This window comes from Lutra lutra, chromosome 16 (genome assembly GCF_902655055.1).
Source record: "Lutra lutra chromosome 16, mLutLut1.2, whole genome shotgun sequence".
Taxonomy (NCBI): Eukaryota; Metazoa; Chordata; class Mammalia; order Carnivora; family Mustelidae; genus Lutra; species Lutra lutra.
In genome coordinates this window covers 61,246,477-61,266,574 of record NC_062293.1, presented here as the reverse complement: position 1 = coordinate 61,266,574, position 20,098 = coordinate 61,246,477, and the positions used below count along the sequence as shown (strand labels likewise).

At 47.1% G+C, this 20,098-nt stretch overlaps 1 protein-coding gene across 1 annotated transcript; it reads left to right on the top strand.

The window, feature by feature from the left end:
* The first annotated feature begins 7,016 nt into the window (after positions 1 to 7,016).
* LOC125086726 (putative POM121-like protein 1-like) lies at positions 7,017 to 19,746 on the top strand. Its single transcript, XM_047706055.1, has 5 exons — positions 7,017 to 8,151; positions 8,270 to 8,856; positions 8,910 to 9,194; positions 19,033 to 19,220; positions 19,383 to 19,746. The coding sequence occupies exons 1-5, from the start codon at positions 7,017 to 7,019 to the stop codon at positions 19,744 to 19,746; spliced, it is 2,559 nt and encodes an 852-aa protein (XP_047562011.1).
* The last annotated feature ends 352 nt before the right edge of the window (positions 19,747 to 20,098 follow it).

Below are 20,098 nucleotides of genomic sequence, written 5' to 3'. Positions count from 1 at the left end.
ATCAGGTCAGGAGGTCGAGCCTGGGGACTTGCTGGCGTGTGGATGGGACTGAGTGACCATGAGATGGCAGAGGACACGGACAATGCACAGGATGTACTGGGAGGGAGGGAGGCGCTGAGCATGTCTGGGCCTCCAGTGCACAGCGGGGCCTCCGAGGTGAGGTTTAAGAGCAAAATGCGTCCCAGTCACCTCTGCCAGCACGAGGACCCTACAGGATGGCCTGGGCTCCTGGGAAGAGAGGCCAAGGATCAGGGGCCCCACTCCAGCCTAAGGTCCCCAGGACATTTAGAAAGTGACTGAAAGTCAAGGGTGACCCATAATTTATTGCCAAGTCCAAACCCTTTTACAAAAGGGAAAGAGCTGTGATTACTAATAACTAATGGGACTCATAGGAGTAAAACGGGTGGTTTTGGGCAGAGCAATGGGTTGCACACAGAGGTTGTCAAGGCAGGCTGGGGCGTCTCAGTCTCACCCCTCCTCCTGCCATGCCATCTTATGGGGTGCACGGCCACCCCCACCCTCCCACCTTCAAGGGACCTGGGTGTAAGCATGAAGGGAAAGGAGATTCCTATCGCTCCCGCTCAGGAGTCCGTCCAGCCTCGGTGGTCCATCTAGAGAGGGGGGCACTGGATCAAAGAGCTCGGAGACCTCCACAGGGCTTGAGGTTTCCACAGGAAGTCTTTTTAATGGTGCCGTCCCCCACAGGCCACGCATCTGGGCGAGGTGCTCACACACGGCATCTCAGAAACTCTCTCTGTGAATGCTCTCCCCCGCCGCACCGCCGACACAGTGCCACATGCGTGTCCCTGAGCACAGCTCGCCACACTCACAAGGGCGGCTCAGCTCTGCCTGGCTGTGCCTCACACACGCACTGACGCAAGCAAACATCATGTCTCGGGCAAACACATCACAAAACACAGCTCAGCATGGACACAGCATTAAAGTGGTACACAGGAACCCAGCAGAGAGACAGATACCAACAACATTATACGTAAGAGATGGAGAGATATTCAGTCAGAGACAAAAAGACAAACGATTTATGCGTATGTATACCAGAGATATACGAAGCAAAATATAGACAGAGAGACAGACAGAAAAACAGACAAGAGATAAGATAAAGACCTAAGACATAGCCTGGTAGGTGCAGTAGATATAATCAGAAAGACAGACATGTTAGCAGAGAGACAGATGGACAGTACATAGACGGAACATGAGTAAGGAGGTATTGCAGACAGACAACTGTAGAGACAGACACACAAAATAGGTAGGTAGACATGCCAATACAGACATATATGTAGGGTCAGACAGACAAAGAAAATAGAGGCCCAGCCATTCGAAGAGTTAGATATTTGTCTATCCATCCTCTGGTCTGTCATCTCTCTGTGGACTGAGGGAGGAAGATAGCCAGCATATACATATATGGATGGAAAGACAAGTAGACCATGCAGACAAAGAGACAGATGGACAGATGAAGACAGTCTGGGAGTCAAACAGCTAGGCAGGTAGGCAGTGGTGGATAGAGTTATGGGAAGAGTCATATGCATAGGACTGACAGATTGGTAGGTGGGCAGATGAAGGATGAGTCAGAAATACAGATGGTAAGACAGATAGACAGCGTGAAAAATAGATAAGCAGGCAGATGGATAGATGGATGGATGGACAGATGGACAGAGAGACAGATAGAAAGAATGGACCGATAGACAAATGGACAGTTAGAGAAATGGTCTGAGAGTGGGACAGATGGACAACATGTAGACAAATAGACAAAAGAGAGAGATTGAAAGGTGGACATACAGACAAATCCATATAGAAAGATCAGCAGATAGACAAAGAGTGAGACAGACAGAAAGGCACATCTACAGACAGGTGGGTAGACAGAACGAAATAGACTGACAGAAATGGACAGTCCTATATACAGAAATAAGTAGGCAGCATACAGACAGAGGAACAGACAGATCCACAGACATACAGATAAATAGATGTACTGATGAAGAGATAGGAAGGAAGACAGACATGAGGGCAGACATGCAAATAGACCTTAAATATCTATAAAGATAAGTAGTTATACAGAGCGGACACACAGAGAAGTAGAAGGACAGATAGGCAGATGTATATATAGATACAGAAAAACACAGAGAGACAGACAGATGGAAAGGCTGGTAGAGAGACAAGTAGATATACAACAGAGATAGATCAATGGAAAGACAGAACAAATGGATATTGTATAGGCAGGACAGAGAGGCAGAAAGATGGACAAATAGACAAGCTGACCGAAAGATTGGCAAAGAGACAAACCAGCTATACAGAAAGATTCGGCAGAGAAATGATCAGAAGGACAGAAAGGCAGGCAGACAGAGCAATTCTGAGAGAGAGAATGACCTATTGACAGATATGCAAACAAAAAGGCAGACAGAGAGACAAACAGAAACTAAACTGAGCAATGGTAGATGGACAGAAAGACCTAAAGATCGAAAGGCAGACAACAGAGAGCAAGACAGACAGGTCATCAGGCCGACATAGAGGCAGGCAGGATACAGAAGACCTCAGGACTGCTCTCCAGCCTCCTCAGGATCCCAGATCTGTCCCAGCCCCTCCAGGGATTGGCTTGGTCTGCTCTATAGAGGCCCGAGGGGATGCCGCAGAGGATCCCTCCCATTCACAGCCTGCTCCGAACTCACCTGTACCTGCTCCCACAGCTTCTGATTGCCGTTCCGCTGAACTCTCTCCTGGACTGGGTCCGGGCAGCAGGGTAGGCTGCCCTAAGCCCCTTTCCCTGAGCTGGAGAAGGGGCCTTCCAAGTGGGTGTGGATATAGACAAAACAAACTGGGAGGGACTCTGGAAATCCTTTCTGGCATCATCATCTGGAGTGCAGGGGCGTGGCTGCAAGTCGGAGCAGAGCGGGTGATGACAGGAAAAGCACACACTTCAAGCCTCATAGAAGAAAGAAAATGTGCATGGGTTATGAATTAAGGTTTCTATTGACTGTATTTCCATTAAAATGCATAATTATTGAAAAATTTAACCGGCAGGACTTCTGACTTAAAAGACATTTTGATTTCTGCTTCTTAAACTTTATCCTTGAGTTAGAGAAAGTGACCTTGTCATAGTAATGGACTCCCCTCCTGGTCCTCTCAAACAAGTTCTGGAAGCTGTTGATTGGCTCTTGGCTGAAATGCTCAAGGTGATAATCTCTATGTCTGTATTCGTGGGCTTTGGGGAGATGGACCAGAAAAGAGCTGGGCGCACTTACAGATGGGAAGTAAGAATGTGCATTTAAGCAACAGATCAGGGCTTGGGTCATAGGCCTGGGTGTCCTCTCAGCAGCTCTGTATCCACTCTGTTCTCTCCACTCTCTGCTTTGGTGGTGCCTGGACAATGAGGGTGTGCTCTGGGTCCTCACATCTACATAGAGTCACGCTCACCAATGGGGAAATGCCCAGTGCAGGAGAATATCCTGCTGAGATTGAGGGAGGTGGCGGGGGAGAAGGCAACACAGAGTCAATGCCATTTGATCGTTCAGGTGAAACAAGTAACTATTCGGGCCATGAGTGTGTTCTTGGGACAGTGTGGGCTGCCTGGTCCAGCAGCTTCTGTGTCATCCTGGCTATGTTTCTATTTGTGTGCTCTGGTGTGTGTCTCTTCTGTGCGTGGGCTTTTGCCGTAACCAGGTGGACATTCTCTGGTTCAGGGCTGAAGATCTCTGTGCCTACACAGACAAGATCGTGTAACAAGCATTTGGAGTATGAAGACTTTGTCAGCTTGAATTGTGTTTGGACGGCGCCCCATGTTGCATGCTTTCTGCCTTTGCGACTAGGAGGGCTTCCACTGGGGCAATCTGTTCAGCAAATGCCAGGGGAAGCCGCTCCCCAAGAGGAGTCAATACTGAACTCCGCTATTAACTGAGAATCTTACATTCTAGATGAAATGTTGCAGAGTATTGATCAAGTTCAAATGGCATGAAGAGCAGAACAGTGTAGATCTGAAATCTTCTATGGGATCAGAATACTTTCTGCTTTTTGAATATTTGATGAAGTGCATATACAGCAAACATTTCATATTTTTATTTATTTTATTTTGCTGATTTTGTGGGTTGGGAGATTTTGACAAAAATTGTATCCTAAATCCGCGTTCTTGGAATGTGTCTAAACAAGGGCTTCCAACGCGAACCAGAAGAGGGCAGCAAACACTAGTCACTAGACTGTGGTCCTTGATCTGGGACTGGAAATCAGCAGCAGGCTTTCCTGCCTCTGGCTCTTGTGCATTTGCTTGATTAACAGAACTCCAGGACCTGCAGCAGGTCCACACACCTTTAAGGAACACACCAAGCCTTTTGTTTTTACCATGATATTTCTCAGCAATGAGATATCAGAGGACATGGCTAAGTCTTCAACCAGGGTGGAAAAAATAACAAAAACCACTCAAAATTAATCTACTAAAGATCCAGTGGAGTCAGATTGAATCATATAAATCAGAATACAGAATGAATATCTTACTGAAATTACCACTGTTAAGCTTATTTCCTCCAGGTATATTGCATTATTTGCTAAATTCTGCATTCACAAAAATACATGTAGTGTTCAGAGAGAATGAATGATATTTGAAAGGGAAGTGATCAAAGTGTGTCTCAACTAGTTATCCCAATTGACAATTGCCACCAGGAACATGGCTTCTTCACCCAAATGCGGGCAACAACTGGACATTTATTAATTAGCATTTAATGTGCAAAAATAGAGCTGTTATCTCAAATGTAATGTGAGATAGTTATGAACACATCTTAAAAATTTTAAGACTCCTGAATAGGAAGGAATAGACTGACCCATAGGAAAAAGGTCATTCGTGTTTCTCTTTCTTTCTTTTTTTTTTTTTTTTAAGATTTTATTTATTTGAGAGAGAAAGATTGAGAGAACACGCAAGAGAAGTGGGGAGGCGTACAGGGAGACAGAAAGGCATACTCCCCGCCAAGCAGGGAGCCTGATGACTGGGGCTTGAGCCCAGGACACTGAGATCATGACCTGAGCCCAAGTCAGGTGTTTAAAAGACTGAGCCACTCAGGATCCCGTGTCTCTTTAAACGGAGAAATTACAAAGAAGTGTTTCCTTTAAAACTAGCTAAGGGGCAATAACGTCTGTTTCCACCAACATTATTTGCTATTGTGCCAGAATGTAGATGAATGCAAAGTTAGGAAACAAACAGGAGGAATCAAAGCTACAACAGTGATGCAAAAACACGTTAGGTCCTTCTTTATTTCTGGCTTGTTCACTCAGGGTCATGTTTGTGAAATGTAGCAATAGCTCATTTCCTCATTACTCTGCACTGTACTGTCTAATATATCAAACGATACACATGTCCTCTATTACTGATACAAAATTGCTTTGTGTGTGCCTTTTCTAGCTCTTAACTACTTGCACAATTTTCAGCGGACATGAGCAGTAATCTCTGTTGGTCTGTATCATAGGAGGCGTGCTGTGTATGTTTAGACTTCAAGATCCTGCCTTTTCCACTTGTGTGAGGTTTCAGAAGTACTGAAATATCGGTAAGGAAAATCCTAGATTTCAGTACCGGAACTGTAGATTCCCCTGCTCACACAAGGGATCTGAGCTATCACTTTGCAAGGACCCTACAAAGTATCCGCAGATGGTGGACGAGTTTCCAGTCCTCCCACAGGACTGCTCTAGGCGTGGACAGCATGTGGCCTGCAGAGGAGCCTCAGGTCAAGCGCACAGCTGCCACAGGTGCACCTCAGCAGCTGGGTGGGCTCCATCCTGCTGTGTCCGGCCTCAGCTGGGGAGTCCATGCAAGCACACCGCCTGCCTTGGGAGAGTGGGCTCATGGCAACATGGAAGCCCCGGATGGAAGGCAGGGACACTGGGGGATTTCTGAAACGCAAGAGACATACATCTACTGCTCTAGGAGAATGCTTGCCTCTCTTCAGGAGAATTCCAAGTTTGCACAGAAATGGATGGAACTTTTGGGAAATGATGGAAGGAATGACTGCATAGTTGGCTTTGAGGTCCACACCTGATACAACATTTCTTATTGTGCTGCTGGGCTCCATGGGGCCTCCTGCGATCAGGGTAGCCGGGAGACAAGATAGGAAGAAAGAGTGTTTTCAAAAAAATGTTTCCCTCATGAAAGTTTATAGGCACCTGGCTGGCTCAGCAGAGGAACCTGTGACTGGGTCTCAGAGTTGTAAGTCTGAGCCCCACATTGGGCTCAATGCCTTGAGAAATGCCTTGATGGGACAATGGAGACCCACATTTAAATTTTAATTTAAAATTAAAATTTAATTTTAAAATTAAATCTTAAAAACAAAATATGGTCTAGAGGATGTACAATGAAAAGTAAAGTCTCCCTTGTTCCCACCCAGAGGTACCCAGGGGAGATGGCTGGCACCCACTGCGCCCCCATTCTCTTCCTCAGTTCAGCCTTCAAGCCCCGAGAGATCTGTGAATCCTCTGAGGTGGGGAACGAGGGAGTCGACCCCTCAACGGCTCCTCTGCAGGCCTGAGTCTTGCACTGGGCGGCGGCCCAACAGAAGCTGTGCGCGTGCAAAGGGGTTCCTGCACGCGCTCATTCCTCAGGTTCCAAGTTCCAAAGCTGTGTCCTGGCAACAGGCCCCGCATTGTGCTCTAGGCCTTCTGCCGCGACTTGGCAGCTGAAGAAGAGCACTGCGAACCTAGTTCTCTATCCTCAGCATCTGGCCTTACCCGACTGCTTTATGGGCACCTCCTTGAGCAGGCTGCGCTCCTCCCTCCAGCCCAGTCTCTGCGGGGTCCGCACCTGCCAGGAGGGCTGGTCCCCCCCACCCCACTCACTGTGGCCGCAGACTACTCTTGGCACCCAGGGCTCGCCCGGCGGTCCACACCCCGGGTCCACTCGCAGGTCGTCCCCCACGAGTTGGCAACCACACTCAGTCCTACCAGCTTGCAGAAGGTACTCGGTGATCCTGGAGACCCTGCGCTTTCTTCTGGGGCTCCTCATCTCCATCTGCAGGTGGGGTTGCTGGGTGAAGGTGATGCTGTCGGCCTTCGGATCACAGGTATCCTGCCGCCGCCGCTGCGAGTCCATCGTGGACACGGTCACCCCCTGTGTGCTGCAGAAGTGGGTTGTCACCGGGCTGCCACCCTCAGCACCCAGGAATGTCCATGATATCTCCAAAGGGGAGAGGGTGTGCAGAGACCCAAGAAAGAGTGGCAAAGGGATAGCCCAGCTAAAGGGAGACCCTGCACTTAGAGAGGGGCAAGAGACTCACAGAAAGGACCCTAAAGGCACTGGGACCCCACAGGGAGCATTTAGGCCCCTGGTGGTCCACGGAGGCCTCTCTTCCTTTATGCCCAGGCCTGGGCCTCTGCTGAGAGCACTCCCCCGGGAAGAGAGCTCAGAAGACCCATGCAATAAGAAGTCCCCCAGCTCCCATAGGAGCTCCTGCCCCACTCGAAATGCCATAACGAGTTCCTACAGTTCCACCAGGGGCTGCCACCCGGTGCAGAGGAGGAGGGGTCTGGCCACAAGTCAGGCCTCATGGCCCCCGAGGTCCCCCAAAAAAGTCAGCCAGGAGAGCCCCTTGTGTCCTGCTCGAGTGCCTGCACTTTGCCAGAAGAAGAACCAGCTGGAAAAGGATGCCGATACCACCACCGGGCAGACGGCAACGCAGAGGAACTGCTCATCCCCAGGTGACTGTTCCAGGCCCCAAAAACGCAAGGTTCGTCTGCTGCCACAGAGGCGAGGGGAGCCTCTGAGGCTGCCGTCACCCCCTGAGCTGGGGTTTCGAGTGACTACTGAGGACCTGGACCGGGAAAAGAGAGCTGCTCTCCAGCGCATCCAAGATGCTCTTCGAGGGGACACAGAGGCCACCTGCAGCTGTGGCCCAAGTTTGCCATCCAGTGCCTTGGCCCTGTCTGCTGCAGTGGCTGCTCCCCTGCCAGCCTCTGACATCCAGGTCACCTGCATGGACTGCTCCCCTTCTTCCCAGCCTCTCCTCTTGGGGTCTCACCCTGGCTGCAGTGGGAGCAACTTTGCATCTATCCAGGCCCTCTCGATGCTGTCCAGAGGAAGCATGGCCTTAGTCACAGTCCCCCCAGGGCTGCCTGTGCAGCCTGGGGGTGGTGGCAACCCGGGATCCACTGCCCAGGCCCCACTCGGGGCTGTTGGTGGGCAGTGGCCCAGCACCACCCTTCACAGCTCTGTCCCGCATGGACAGCCGGCAGCTCAGGCTCCAGACCCACTCCAGGCCCTGAGCACAGCTCTAGCCCAGCTGTCCTTGGGCAGGCACCCAGGCCAGCACCCTTCACAGCTCTCCCCAGCATGGACAGCCGGCAGCTCAGGCTCCAGACCCACTCCGGGCCCTGAGCACAGCTCTAGCTCAGCTGTCCTTGGGCAGCGGCACCCAGGCCAGCACCCTTCACAGCTCTCCCGCATGGACAGCCGGCAGCTCAGGCTCCAGACCCACTCCGGGCCCTGAGCACAGCTCTAGCCCAGCTGTCCTTGGGCATGGCACCCAGGCCAGCACCCTTCACAGCTCTCCCCGGCATGGACAGCCGGCAGCTCAGGCTCCAGACCCACTCAGGGCCCTGAGCACAGCTCTAGCCCAGCTGTCCTTGGGCAGCAGCACCCAGGCAGGTTATGTGGTTCCCTTACCCGCATCTGCCTCCTGGGGCACCCGTGCCAGTGCCCAGCCAGGTTCGGCTACCTCCTCTGCTTACTCGCCCCTGAGAGCCGCTGCCCCTGGCTTGGCAGCTGCCCCCCAGGTGCCCGGCACCGTGTCCCATGCTGGGCCCAACAGCCAGCAGCCCCGCCCCCAGGTGGCAGCACAATGCCGGCCCCCATCAGCATGGGGCTTTCAGCAGCACCCCCAGGTTTGGAGGAGGGATGATGTTGCAGATCTGTGCTCCAGCTTTGGGGCTCTCAGCATCACAGCAGGAACGAGCAGGGCCCCAAGTGGCCTGCAGGCTCCAGGTTAAGCCTGGGCCCGAACACGGTGGGCCGCCCATGCCAGAGCACCCTGTCGGGGACCGCTGGAGCCAGCACGACGAACCACCCTTTGTCGGGAGCCCCGAGTGCCCCTCATTTCAGTCACATCCCCAGGCACCTGACCAAGCGGAGGTCCAGCTCAGATGGCTGCAGCACTGCCAGCAAGGCCGCCTGTGGGGGCGGGGGCGTCCTGGCCTCTCCTCCTAGCGGCCCCGCCTCCCTGGTCAGTAAGGCCCAGAGCAGCCTTGCCACCAAGACCCCCTCATCTCCTGCTCAGCGCCTGATTGGATGCAAAAGAGCTGCACCGTGCAACAAGCCATCTTCCTCCACATCACAGCCCCCTTCCTTGGGGCCCAAGAGGCAGAGGCTCGGCTGAGCCAATAGCTTCCTGGAGAAGTAGCCGGTGTTGCACTTGCTTCCAGGTGACACCGCTGCAAGACTAGTGTGGAATGGGAGACACAAATCTAGCCCAGTCCTGGAGCAAAACCGGGCTCCCAGCCTGCCAGCCAACATTGGGGAAACTTCCAATCCCTGACCCACCATTTTGAAGGAAGGTGGGGGCCTGAGGCCTCGTCTGTGGTCCCAGGGGCCATGGGCCTTGGGACAGTACACGGAGATCTGTGTCCTTTTGGCCTCCAGTCCCACAGCTCCTGGGACTCCTGCCGCTGCCCACAGGTTTCCCCTCACCTCTCCCCATGTTCTTCCCGGAACCTTAGGTAGTGTTCATTTCATTAATTAAAGCCTTGTTCTAGTTTCTCTGCATAGCTCTCCTGAGTCTCTTCTGTGGGTCAAGTGTGCAAAAGTTGGGACTCAAAGGGTACTGGCATGGGAAGCCAGATGCCATCGTTTCCAGGTTCCCGTGGCCCAGCAGAGTGGGTAGGGCTAGAAGGACAGACCCTTGAAGAGTGAGAGTAGGTTTTTTAGTTTTGGGGATGGGCCTGGGAGAACACTGGCCTGGGGAAGGCAAAGTGGGGAGACTCACCCTTGCCTATTGGAAGTGCTGCTTCTCTCCCACTGGGGACCCCACAGAATCTTTTTGCTTTGCAGCCCTAGGGCAATGTAAAGACACTCCTGGCCTAGAGTATGGGTCTGGCATCAAAGATTGTGGCTCAGGGCACAGGAGGACAGGTTTACCTTGAGGGTGTGACAGCTCCCTGAGCGATGAGTGACATCCCACTTCACACAAGCACCAAGCCTCTCTCCTGCATCTCTTCCCTCTGCCAGGCATTTGGGGGCTGCTTCCTGATGGCACTCAGGAGAAGAATGAGGAACAAACAAGTCACCTGGGAGAGGGAGAGCAGGGACGACAGCTGAAAGGACTGTCACCCCAAAAAACTCCTCAGTCCCGTATTTATTAGATACAGGATCACAACCAACAAAGGAGGAGGTTATACATTAGTCATGGGCCTTGTAGGTCAACCAGAAGGAATGGGAGTCCTACGTCGACCATAGTCTTGTAGGTAAACAGAGTAGGTTGTGCCTGGCCCAGCAGCATGGAATTTTGGTGAGCAAGGGCACATAAAGGGATTACTCTAACAGCAGGCTTTAATGGGGCAGGGGAGACAACGAAAAGGGAAACAGGCGATGTTCCACCCTGAGCGACCAGGGCATCCCCAGCTGCTGGGCTTCAAGGACGTGTATCCTCCTCTCCACCAGAGGCCTGCTGCTGGTACAGGTTTTCTCAAGGTCATCATCAAGCATGCTTGCGTGAACAGTACAATTTCTCATTAGTGATATTTTAAGCAGCCTATCATTCTGAGGGATGGTTCCACTTCCCCCTTTTCGTTAATGCAGAAGCAGCAACATCCATTTTGCAAGTTCTTGAACCATTAGTCGTCAGAAAGATTTTCGTGAGCATCTGAGGACTAAGCATAAAAAGATTATAGCAATAAAAAGTGTCATCATTCCACCTATAATGCCAAGACCAGTTTTGGGATCCAAGCAAAGGGGTTTACATCAGACAGGATATGATTAATCCTTTGTGTGAAACTCACTCTTGGAACGGATTGTGAGGATAGCGAGGAATGCCCTGAATAGTATCTTGAAGCTGTTTAATATCCACATTTAAATTACTGCCATAATGACTAGTAATATGTCGTATGTTGTTCCACGGTATTTCTTGTTCCACGGTATTTCTCATTCATTATAGGTGTAGGGAGTAACACAGAAGAGAAGAAACATTCTAATCACACAGAAGGTGAAGCCTTATGTTTGGAAGATCCTCTCTCCTGTATATTACGGCTTCTTCTAAATCAGAGACTCTTTCATGAAATCTTTGATCTAGGACTGTTTGTCGATTCCAAGCCTTGCTAGCATTCTCGTGCCATTTTTACACAAATTGTGTGGTTGTATGGTCTGATGCAAGGCCATTCCCTCAGTGGTAGCCGTAACAGTAATGGCTCTAATTCCTAGAATAGTTCGGTCGGAGGCACAGGTGACAACCCAGATTTGTGATTCTTGTCTGAAGTGTGTAATATGTGTGGTGGGGCAGAGGTTGGGGGACATTTTGTGGGACTGAACCCCTGCTATCTCCAGGTATCTATCCACATAGATAGTGTCAGATTTGAGTTTCATTGTAGCACACCTAGCTGGTGTCAGAGAATTGTTGGTGAGTGGAACACCCTCCCACACCCGTGGTGGAATTGGGCACAGAACCCTTATGATTCAAATATGAGAATGTACAAAAACAAAACAAAAACTCGCACTTTTTACTAGTTTGGCTAAAACAGAAAGTCTAAAAAAGCTCGTTTACAAATACACAATGTTATGAGAATATTGTTTTATGAAGGTTTCACTTCACAGGCATGATTGATTACATTATTGACTATTTTTGATCTTCATGTCCAGCTGTCTTCTTTCCCAGAGGTCTGGCTGGTGGGGCTCAGGGTCCATGCCTCTATCACAAGTTGACCCCACTGCCAACCAGCCCCAGTTCCTAGGTGAGATCCAAAGCCACCTCATTCATAACAAAAGAAACCTTTATTGCTATCCTCATTGGAATTACAGAGGTTTTGTGCCGAAATGGAGACACAGAACAAATATTTCTTTTATTTCTATTTCAGAGAATAGAAAGCAAAGGAATAACCTAAAGAATCTAAAAAAAAAAAAAAAAACAACAGTGAATAAACTTGATGTAATTTTCTGAGTTTTCAATAACTTTCTTTTTGTAGCATGCTTATAACATATTGTAAAAATATAACCTTATTTGGTTATCAGTGATATTTAAAACACAGGGATATGCAGACAATATTAGTTTAAATATTGTCTTAACTCTCCAGATATTTTAGTCCATGAACATCCATTTTTAATTATATATGTTGCTTTGGAAATTTAACAACTAAACCAAAAAAAGCAAAAACAAAACTTATGAGTTCTTTCAAAAAAGTGAATATTGGGGGGAGGAGTCAAGATGGCGGAGAAGTGGCAGGCTGAGACTACTTCAGGTAGTGGGAGATCAGCTAAATAGCTTATCTAAAGATTGCAAACACCTACAAATCCAACGGGAGGTTGAAGAGAAGAAGAACAGCAATTCTAGAAACAGAAAATCAACCACTATCTGAAAGAACTCTACGGAAAGCGCTCAGGGAACAAAAGCTCCCAAAAGCAAACCCAGCAAACCCGAGCGGATTACTCAGCCCGGCCCCGGGTATGGGCGATGCAACTCCGCCTGGGGCAAAGACGCTTGAGAATCACTACAACAGGCCCCTCCCCCAGAAGATCAACGAGAAACCCAGCCAGGACCAAGTTCACCTACCAAGGAGTGCAATTTCAATACCAAGGAGAATGGCGGAATTCCAGAGGAGGAGAGCAAAGCACGGAACTCATGGCTTTCTCCCCATGATTCTTTAGCCTTGCAGTTAATTGAATTTTTTTTTCTTTTTCAATTTTTTTTCTCTTCTTCTGCTAAATTTTTTTAACTTTTACCGTTTTCTTTTTTAACGTTTTTTAAATAGTTTATCTAATATATATATTTTTTTCCTTTTTATATTTTTTCTTTATCGGCTTTCTTTTTTTAATAGTTTCTTTTCTTTTTTTCTTTCTGAACCCCTTTTTATCCCCTTTTCCCCCCTCATGATTTGGGATCTCTTCTGATTTAGCTAAAGCATATTTTCCTGGGGTTGTTGCACCCTTTTAGTATTTTACTTGCTCCTTCATATACTCTTATCTGGACAAATGACTAGGCGGAAAAATTCACAACAACAACAAAAAAAAAAGAACAAGAAGCAGTACCAAAGGCTAGGGACCTAATCAATACTGACATTGGTAACATGTCTGATATAGAGTTCAGATGACGATTCTCAAGGTTCTAGCAGGGCTTGAAAAAGGCATGGAAGATATTAAAGCAACCCTCTCGGGAGATATAAAAGCCCTTTCTGGAGAAATAAAAGAACTAAAATCTAACCAAGTTGAAATCAAAAAAGCTATTAATGAGGTGCAATCAAAAATGGAGGCTCTCACTGCTAGGATAAATGAGGCAGAAGAAAGAATTAGCGATATAGAAGACCAAATGACAGAGAATAAAGAAGCTGAGCAAAAGAGGGACAAACAGCTACTGGACCACGAGGGGAGAATTCGAGAGATAAGTGACACCATAAGACGAAACAACATTAGAATAATTGGGATTCCAGAAGAAGAGGAAACAGAGAGGGGAGCAGAAGGTATGTTGGAGAGAATTATTGGAGAGAATTTCCCCAATATGGCAAAGGGAACAAGCATCAAAATCCAGGAGGTTCAGAGAACCCCCCAAAATCAATAAATAGGTCCACACCCCGTCACCTAATAGTAAAATTGACAAGTCTTAGTGACAAAGAAAAGATCCAAAGCAGCCCGGGAAAAGAAGTCGGTAACGTACAATGGTAAAAATATTAGATTGGCAGCAGACTTATCCCAGAGACCTGGCAGGCCAGAAAGAGCTGGCATGATATATTCAGAGTACTAAATGAGAAAAACATGCAGCCAAGAATACTATATCCAGCTAGGCTATCATTGAAAATAGAAGGAGAGATTAAAAGCTTCCAGGACAAACAAAAACTGAAAGAATTTGCAAATACCACACCAGCTCTACAGGAAATATTGAAAGGGGTCCTCTAAGCAAAGAGAGACCCTAAAAGTAGTAGATCAGAAAGAAACAGAGACAATATACAATAACAGTCACCTTACAGGCAATACGATGGCACTAAATTCATATCTCTCAATACTTACCCTGAATGTTAATGGGCTAAATGCTCCAATCAAAAGACAACGGGTATCAGAATGGATTAAAAAAAAAAAAAACCATCTATATGTTGCCTACAAGAAACTCATCTTAAACCCGAAGACACCTCCAGATTTAAAGTGAGGGGTAGAAAAGAATTTACCATGCTAATGGACATCAGAAGAAAGCAGGAGTGGCAATCCTTATATCAGATCAATTAGATTTTAAGCCAAAGACTATAATAAGAGATGAGGACACTCTATCATACTCAAAGGAACTGTCCAACAAGAAGATCTAACAATTTTAAATATCTATGCCCTAACGTGGGAGCAGCCAACTATATAAACCAATTAATAACAAAATCAAAGAACACATCGACAAGAATACAATCAGAGTAGGGGATTTTAACACTCCCCTCACTGAAATGGAAAGATCATCCAAGCAAAAGATCAACAAGGAAATCAAGGCCTTAAATGACACACTGGACCAGATGGACATCACAGATATATTCAGAACATTTCATCCCAAAGCAACAGAATACACATTCTTCTCTAGTGCACATGGAACATTCTCCAGAATAGATCACATTCTTGGTCCTAAATCAAGTCTCAACCGGTATCAAAAGATTGGGATCATTCCCTGCATATTTTCAGACCACAATGCTCTGAAGCTAGAACTCAATCACAAGAGGAAATTTGGAAAGAACCCAAATACATGGAGACTAAACAGCATCCTTCTAAAGAATGAATGGGTCAACCAGGAAATTAAAGAAGATTGAAAAAATTCATGGAAACAAATGATAATGAAAACACAACGGTTCAGAATCTGTGGGACACAACAAAGGCAGTCCTGAGAGGAAAATATATAGCAGTACAAGCCTTTCTCAAGAAACAAGAAAGGTCTCAGGTACACAAGCTAACCCTACACCTAAAGGAGCTGGAGAAAGAACAAGAAAAAACCCTAAACCCAGCAGGAGAAGAGAAATCGTAAAGATCAGAGCAGAAATCAATGAAATAGAAAAAAAAACAATAGAACAAATCAATGAAACTAGGAGCTGGTTCTTTGAAAGAATTAATAGATTGATAAACCCCTGGCCAGACTTATCAAAAAGAAAAGGAAAGGACCCAAATAAATAAAATCATGAATGAAAGAGGAGAGATCACAAACACCAAAAGAAATACAGACAATTATAAGAACATACTGAGCAACTCTACGGCAACAAATTGGACAATCTGGAAGAAATGGATGCATTCCTAGAGACATATAAACTACCACAACTGAACCAGGAAGAAATAGAAGCCTCAACAGACCCATAACCAGTAAGGAGATTGAAACAGTCATCAAAAATCTCCAAACAAACAAAAGCCCAGGGCCAGACGGCTTCCCGGGGGAATTCTACCAACATTTAAAGAAGAACTAATTCCTATTCTCCTGAAACTGTTCCAAAAAATAGAAATAGAAGGAAAACTTCCAAACTCATTGTATGAGGCCAGCATCACCTTGATCCCAAAACCAGACAAGGATCCCATCAAAAAAAGAGAACTACAGACCAATATCCTTGATGAACACAGATGCAAAAATTCTCACCAAAATACTAGCCAATAGGATTCAACAGTACATTAAAAGGATTATTCACCACGAAAAGTGGGATTTATTCCAGGGCTGCAAGGTTGGTTCAACATCCACAAATCAATCAATGTGATACAACACATTAATAAATGAACAAGAACCATATGATACTCTCCATAGATGCTGAAAAAGCATTTGACAAAGTACAGCATCCCTTCCTGATCAAAACTCTTCAAAGTGTAGGGATAGACGGCACATACCTCAATAGTATCAAAGCCATCTATGAAAAACCCACCGCAAATCATTCTCAATGGAGAAAAACTGAAAGCTTTTCCGCTAAGGTCAGGAACACGACAGGGATGTCCGTTATCACCACTGCTATTCAACATAGTACTAGAAGTCCTAGCCTCAGCAATCAGACAACAAAAGGAAATTAAAGGCATCCAAATCGGCAAAGAAGAAGTCAAACTATCACTCTTCGCAGATGATATGATACTATATGTGGAAAACCCAAAAGACTCCACTCCAAAACTGCTAGAACTTGTACAGGAATTCAGTAAAGTGTCAGGATATAAAATCAATGCACAGAAATCAGTTGCATTTCTCTACACCAACAACAAGACAGAAGAAAGAGAAATTAAGGAGTCCATCCCATTTACAATTGCACCCAAAACTATAAGATACCTAGGAATAAACCTAACCAAAGAGACTAAGACTCTATACACAGAAAACTATAAAGTACTCATAAAAGAAATTGAGGAAGACACAAAGAAATGGAAAAATGTTCCATGCTCCTGGATTGGAAGAATAAATATTGTGAAAATGTCTATGCTACCTAAAGCAATCTACACATTTAATGCAATTCCTATCAAATTACCATCCATTTTTTTCAAAGAAATGGAACAAATAATCCTAAAATTTATATGGAACCAGAAAAGACCTCGAATAGCCAAAGGAATATTGAAAAGAAAGCCAAAGTTGGTGGCATCACAATTCCGGACTTCCAGCTCTATTACAAAGCTGTCATCATCAAGACAGCAACGTACTGGCACAAAAACAGACACATAGATCAATGGAACAGAATAGAGAGCCCAGAAATGGACCCTCAACTCTATGGTCAACTCATCTTCGACTAAGCAGGAAAGAATGTCCAATGGAAAAAAGACAGCCTCTTCAATAAATGGTGTTGGGAAAATTGGACAGCCACATGCAGAAAAATGAAATTGGATCATTTCCTTACACCACACAGGAAAATAGACTCAAAATGGATGAAGGATCTCAATGTGAGAAAGGAATCCATCAAAATCCTTGAGGAGAACACAGGCAGCAACCTCTTCGACCTCAGCCACAGCAACATCTTCCTAGGAACATCACCAAAGGCAAGGGAAGCAAGGGCAAAAATGAACTATTGGGATTTTATCAAGATCAAAAGCTTTTGCAGCAAAGGAAACAGTGAACAAAACCAAAAGACAACTGACAGAATGGGAGAAGATATTTGCAAATGACATATCAGATAAAGGGCTAGTGTCCAAAATCTATAAAGAACTTAGCAAACTCAACACCCAAAGAACAAAGAATCCAATCAAGAAATGGGCAGAGGACATGAACAGACATTTCTGCAAAGAAGACATCCAGATGGCCAACAGACACATGAAAAAGTGCTCCATATCACTCGGCATCAGGGAAATACAAATCAAACCACCATGAGATATCACCTCACACCAGTCAGAATGGCTAAAATTAACAAGTCAGGAAATGACAGATGCTGGCGAGGATGCGGAGAAAGGGGAACCCTCCTATACTGTTGGTGGGAATGCAAGCTGGTGCAACCACTCTGGAAAAGCATGGAGGTTCCTCAAATGTTGAAAATAGAACTACCCTATGACCCAGCAATTGCACTGCTAGGTATTTACCCTAAAGATACAATGTAGTGATCCGAAGGGGCACGTGCACCCGAATGTTATAGCAGCAATGTCTACAATAGCCAAACTATGGAAAGAACCTAGATGTCCATCAACAGACGAATGGATAAAGAAGATGTGGTATATACACAATGGAATACTATGCAGCCATCAAAAGAAATGAAATCTTGCCATTTGCGACAAAGTGGATGGAACTAGAGGGTATCATGCTTAGCGAAATAAGGCAATCGGAGAAAGACAACTATCATATGATCTCCCTGATATGAGGGAGAGGAGATGCAACATGGGGGGTTGAGGGGGTAGGAGAAGAATAAACAAGATGGGATTGGGAGGGAGACAAACCATAAGTGACTCTTAATCTCACAAAACAAACTGAGGGTTGATGGGGGGAGGGGGTTGGGGGGGTGGGGTTATGGATATTGGGGAGGGTATGTGCTATGGTGAGTGCTGTGAAGTGTGTAAACCTGGCGATTCACAGACCTGTACCCCTGGGGATAAAAATATATGTTTATAAATAAAAAATATAATAATAATGAAATAAGGTATCCATGAGAAGTCAAATCATCATCTAATAGTGTTTTGCTGAATAAATTAATGCCTGACTAAAACGATGACTTTGAGCAAATATCATGGTATGTCCCGTCCTTTATAGGCAGACAGACCTGACTTCAAGGCCTGACTCTGCTCTTAACTAAGTCTTGACTTTGCCAAGTCACTTAATCTTTCTGAAAGTTCTGTCTTAAAATAGGATGAAGCATTGTGAGTATTGACTGAGTCAATGCTCGTAAATGCTCAGCACAATCTCTGGCATGGAAAAGCCTGACTTCAAGCCACTATTATCTGAATTAATAGTATCATTACCCTCCATTTTGGAGGTGAGGGGAGTTGGGGGGTTGAATGAGCCCGGTGGTGGGTATCAAGGAGGGCATGTATTGCATGGAGCCCTGGGTGTGGTGCATACACAATGAATCTTGGAACACCGAAAAATAAAATAAAATTACAAAAAAAAAAAAAAGAGAGAGAGATACATTCATTCACCCACAGAGGCCAGCCCCATCCCTGGGCTCCCCACCGCCCAAAAAATCGGAGGCGGACGCCTGGCCACAACCCCTCCCTCAACTCTGCTCCCGGAAAGTCCTCTGCGTCATGGTCCCTGGGTGAGCAGTGTCATTTCAGCGCATTTTCCGGGTGGCCGCCACATGCCCCAAGCGAGAAAGGGCGCTCACCCAATGGGACACGGCAGTCCACTGGGCCACCCAATGCTGTCCAATTCTCACAAGCATTCTGCCTGAATATATCCCGATTCAGGCAGAATGCTCATGAGAATTCATCGGTAAAGGCCCGGCGAAATTGCTTCAGGTGCCCCATGTCTGCAGGGCCACCCCCTGGGCCTGGCCCTGGATCCCAAGTGGTTGCATCTGAACCCTGACAGAAAGCCCTCCATGAGTCAGGTGCAGGCGAGGCCAAAGCCTCCTGCTCCTCTGCCTCCGGGGGTCCCCTTTCTGACGCTGGCAGATGAAGCCGGGTCTGCCCTTGGGCCCAGGCCTGAAACCTCGCCTGCTTGGTCAGCCTCCCATTTCCAGGGTCCTATCCCTCGGGCCCTCCATTTGTGAAACCCCAAGTCCCACGCCATTAGTCCACCTCCCAACCCGACGGAAACATTGCCTTTTACCACTGGGGAAAAGCCTTGGTGTTAAAGAAAATTTTGTGTCCCCACTGAGGCCAGCCCCAACCTTACGAGTACCAGCGGCCTGAAAATTCTGAGGCGGACACCTAGCACACCTAGCACACCTAGCCACTCCCTCAACTCTGCTCTGGGAAAGCTCCCCTGCACTGGGGTCTCCGGCTGGGCTGCGCCATCTCAGCGTGTTATCCGGGTTGCCGCAACATGTCCAGAGCGAGAAAAGGCCCGCAGCCAGAATGGACAGGGCAGTCTGCAGTTCTGTCAAATGTCGGCCAGTTCTCACGAGCGTTCTACCAAAATTGATGCCGATTTGGGCAGAATGCTTGCGAGTATTGAGCAGAAATCCCCTGGTGAACTCACTTCTGGCGGGAAACCTCCTGGCCAGAGAAACCACTGTGCCACCTAAAACTATCCACACCTTCTGAGGACCCCCACAACGCAATCCCGGAGCCTGACGGCCTGTCTGAGAAATGCCCTGAACTCAGCCCTCTGGAGAGCCTGAGTCCGCTGGCATATCTGGCCTGCCATTCTCCCAGTACAAAACCGTAATCCTAGGTTGGGTGTTCAGGCTCTGGAACCCTGAGGCCTGAAATCCAATTCCTCCCATGGATGGGAACATCAGAATGATGGCAGGACGCAGACTCTCAGCCAGGAGAGGACCATTTCATTTGGTGCTCTCAAACACCCTCAGAGTCGGAGAAAGCAGCATGCCACCCTTAGGCCTATCCCGCCATCTTTGCCCGTCCAGGCCAAAACCC